The 2,500-nt window shown below is 46.8% G+C and overlaps 1 protein-coding gene across 1 annotated transcript in view; it reads left to right on the top strand.

The window, feature by feature from the left end:
• Positions 1-2,500, top strand: part of LOC135573567 (ryanodine receptor 2-like) — a 64,316-nt gene that overhangs the window by 35,429 nt on the left and 26,387 nt on the right. The window contains exon 10 of the mRNA XM_065022827.1: positions 351-497. Within this exon, the coding sequence (XP_064878899.1) occupies positions 351-497 (147 nt within the window). The remainder of the gene's footprint in view (positions 1-350; positions 498-2,500) is intronic.

The following is a 2,500-nucleotide window of genomic DNA, read 5'->3' as shown; positions in this document are numbered from 1 at the left end:
CAGTAGTTAGTTGACCTTGAATTCATATCTTAAGGGTATTAAACCCAGTAGTGAGTTGACCTTGAATTCATATCTTAAGGGTATTAAACCCAGTAGTTAGTTGACCTTGAATTCATATCTTAAGGGTATTAAACCCAGTAGTGAGTTGACCTTGAATTCATATCTTAACGGTATTAAACCCAGTAGTGAGTTGACCTTGAATTCATATCTTAAGGGTATTAAACCCAGTAGTGAGTTGACCTTGAATTCATATCTTAACGGTATTAAACCCAGTAGTGAGGTGACCTTGAATTAATCTGTTAACAGTATTAAACCCAGAGTTAACACGCTACCTGTCCTTCTGTCGTCAGGCATAGAGATCGACGAGGACAAGCTGAACGAGGCAGACAGTGACTTCACCATCCGAGGAAGACTCATGTCTCTGGTGGAGAAGGTGGTCTACCTGAAGAAAAAGATGACTTTCATGCCGAAGAACATGAAGAAAGATAAGAAACCCAGTAAGTCTTCTCTCTGTAGGACACAGTGTTACAGACAGCCTTCTCTCTGTAGGACACAGTGTTACTGACAGCCTTCTCTCTGTAGGACACAGTGTTACAGACAGCCTTCTCTCTGTAGGACACAGTGTTACAGACAGCCTTCTCTCTGTAGGACACAGTGTTACAGACAGCCTTCTCTCTGTAGGACACAGTGTTACAGACAGCCTTCTCTCTGTAGGACACAGTGTTACAGACAGCCTTCTCTCTGTAGGACACAGTGTTACAGACAGCCTTCTCTCTGTAGGACACAGTGTTACAGACAGCCTTCTCTCTGTAGGACACAGTGTTGTAGACAGCCTTCTCTCTGTAGGACACAGTGTTACAGACAGCCTTCTCTCTCTGTAGGACACAGTGTTACAGACAGCCTTCTCTCTGTAGGACACAGTGTTACAGACAGCCTTCTCTCTGTAGGACACAGTGTTACAGACAGCCTTCTCTCTGTAGGACACAGTGTTACAGACAGCCTTCTCTCTGTAGGACACAGTGTTACAGACAGCCTTCTCTCTGTAGGACCCAGTGTTACAGACAGCCTTCTCTCTGTAGGACACAGTGTTACAGACAGCCTTCTCTCTGTAGGACACAGTGTTACAGACAGCCTTCTCTCTGTAGGACACAGTGTTACAGACAGCCTTCTCTCTGTAGGACACAGTGTTACAGACAGCCTTCTCTCTGTAGGACACAGTGTTACAGACAGCCTTCTCTCTGTAGGACACAGTGTTACAGACAGCCTTCTCTCTAGGACACAGTCAGACAGCCTTCTCTCTGTAGGACACAGTGTTACAGACAGCCTTCTCTCTGTAGGACACAGTGTTACAGACAGCCTTCTCTCTGTAGGACACAGTGTTACAGACAGCCTTCTCTCTGTAGGACACAGTGTTACAGACAGCCTTCTCTCTGTAGGACACAGTGTTACAGACAGCCTTCTCTCTGTAGGACACAGTGTTACAGACAGCCTTCTCTCTGTAGGACACAGTGTTACAGACAGCCTTCTCTCTGTAGGACACAGTGTTACAGACAGCCTTCTCTCTGTAGGACACAGTGTTACAGACAGCCTTCTCTCTGTAGGACACAGTGTTACAGACAGCCTTCTCTCTGTAGGACACAGTGTTACAGACAGCCTTCTCTCTGTAGGACACAGTGTTACAGACAGCCTTCTCTCTGTAGGACACAGTGTTACAGACAGCCTTCTCTCTGTAGGACACAGTGTTACAGACAGCCTTCTCTCTGTAGGACACAGTGTTACAGACAGCCTTCTCTCTGTAGGACACAGTGTTACAGACAGCCTTCTCTCTGTAGGACACAGTGTTACAGACAGCCTTCTCTCTGTAGGACACAGTGTTACAGACAGCCTTCTCTCTGTAGGACACAGTGTTACAGACAGCCTTCTCTCTGTAGGACACAGTGTTACAGACAGCCTTCTCTCTGTAGGACACAGTGTTACAGACAGCCTTCTCTCTGTAGGACACAGTGTTACAGACAGCCTTCTCTCTGTAGGACACAGTGTTACAGACAGCCTTCTCTCTGTAGGACACAGTGTTACAGACAGCCTTCTCTCTGTAGGACACAGTGTTACAGACAGCCTTCTCTCTGTAGGACACAGTGTTACAGACAGCCTTCTCTCTGTAGGACACAGTGTTACAGACAGCCTTCTCTCTGTAGGACACAGTGTTACAGACAGCCTTCTCTCTGTAGGACACAGTGTTACAGACAGCCTTCTCTCTGTAGGACACAGTGTTACAGACAGCCTTCTCTCTGTAGGACACAGTGTTACAGACAGCCTTCTCTCTGTAGGACACAGTGTTACAGACAGCCTCTCTCTGTAGGACACAGTGTTACAGACAGCCTTCTCTCTGTAGGACACAGTGTTACAGACAGCCTTCTCTCTGTAGGACACAGTGTTACAGACAGCCTTCTCTCTGTAGGACACAGTGTTACAGACAGCTTCTCTCTGTAGGACACAGTGT

Source organism: Oncorhynchus nerka, linkage group LG10 (genome assembly GCF_034236695.1).
Source record: "Oncorhynchus nerka isolate Pitt River linkage group LG10, Oner_Uvic_2.0, whole genome shotgun sequence".
NCBI lineage: Eukaryota > Metazoa > Chordata > Actinopteri > Salmoniformes > Salmonidae > Oncorhynchus > Oncorhynchus nerka.
Note: the sequence above shows the minus strand (reverse complement) of the source record. Positions and strands in the feature narration are given on the sequence as shown.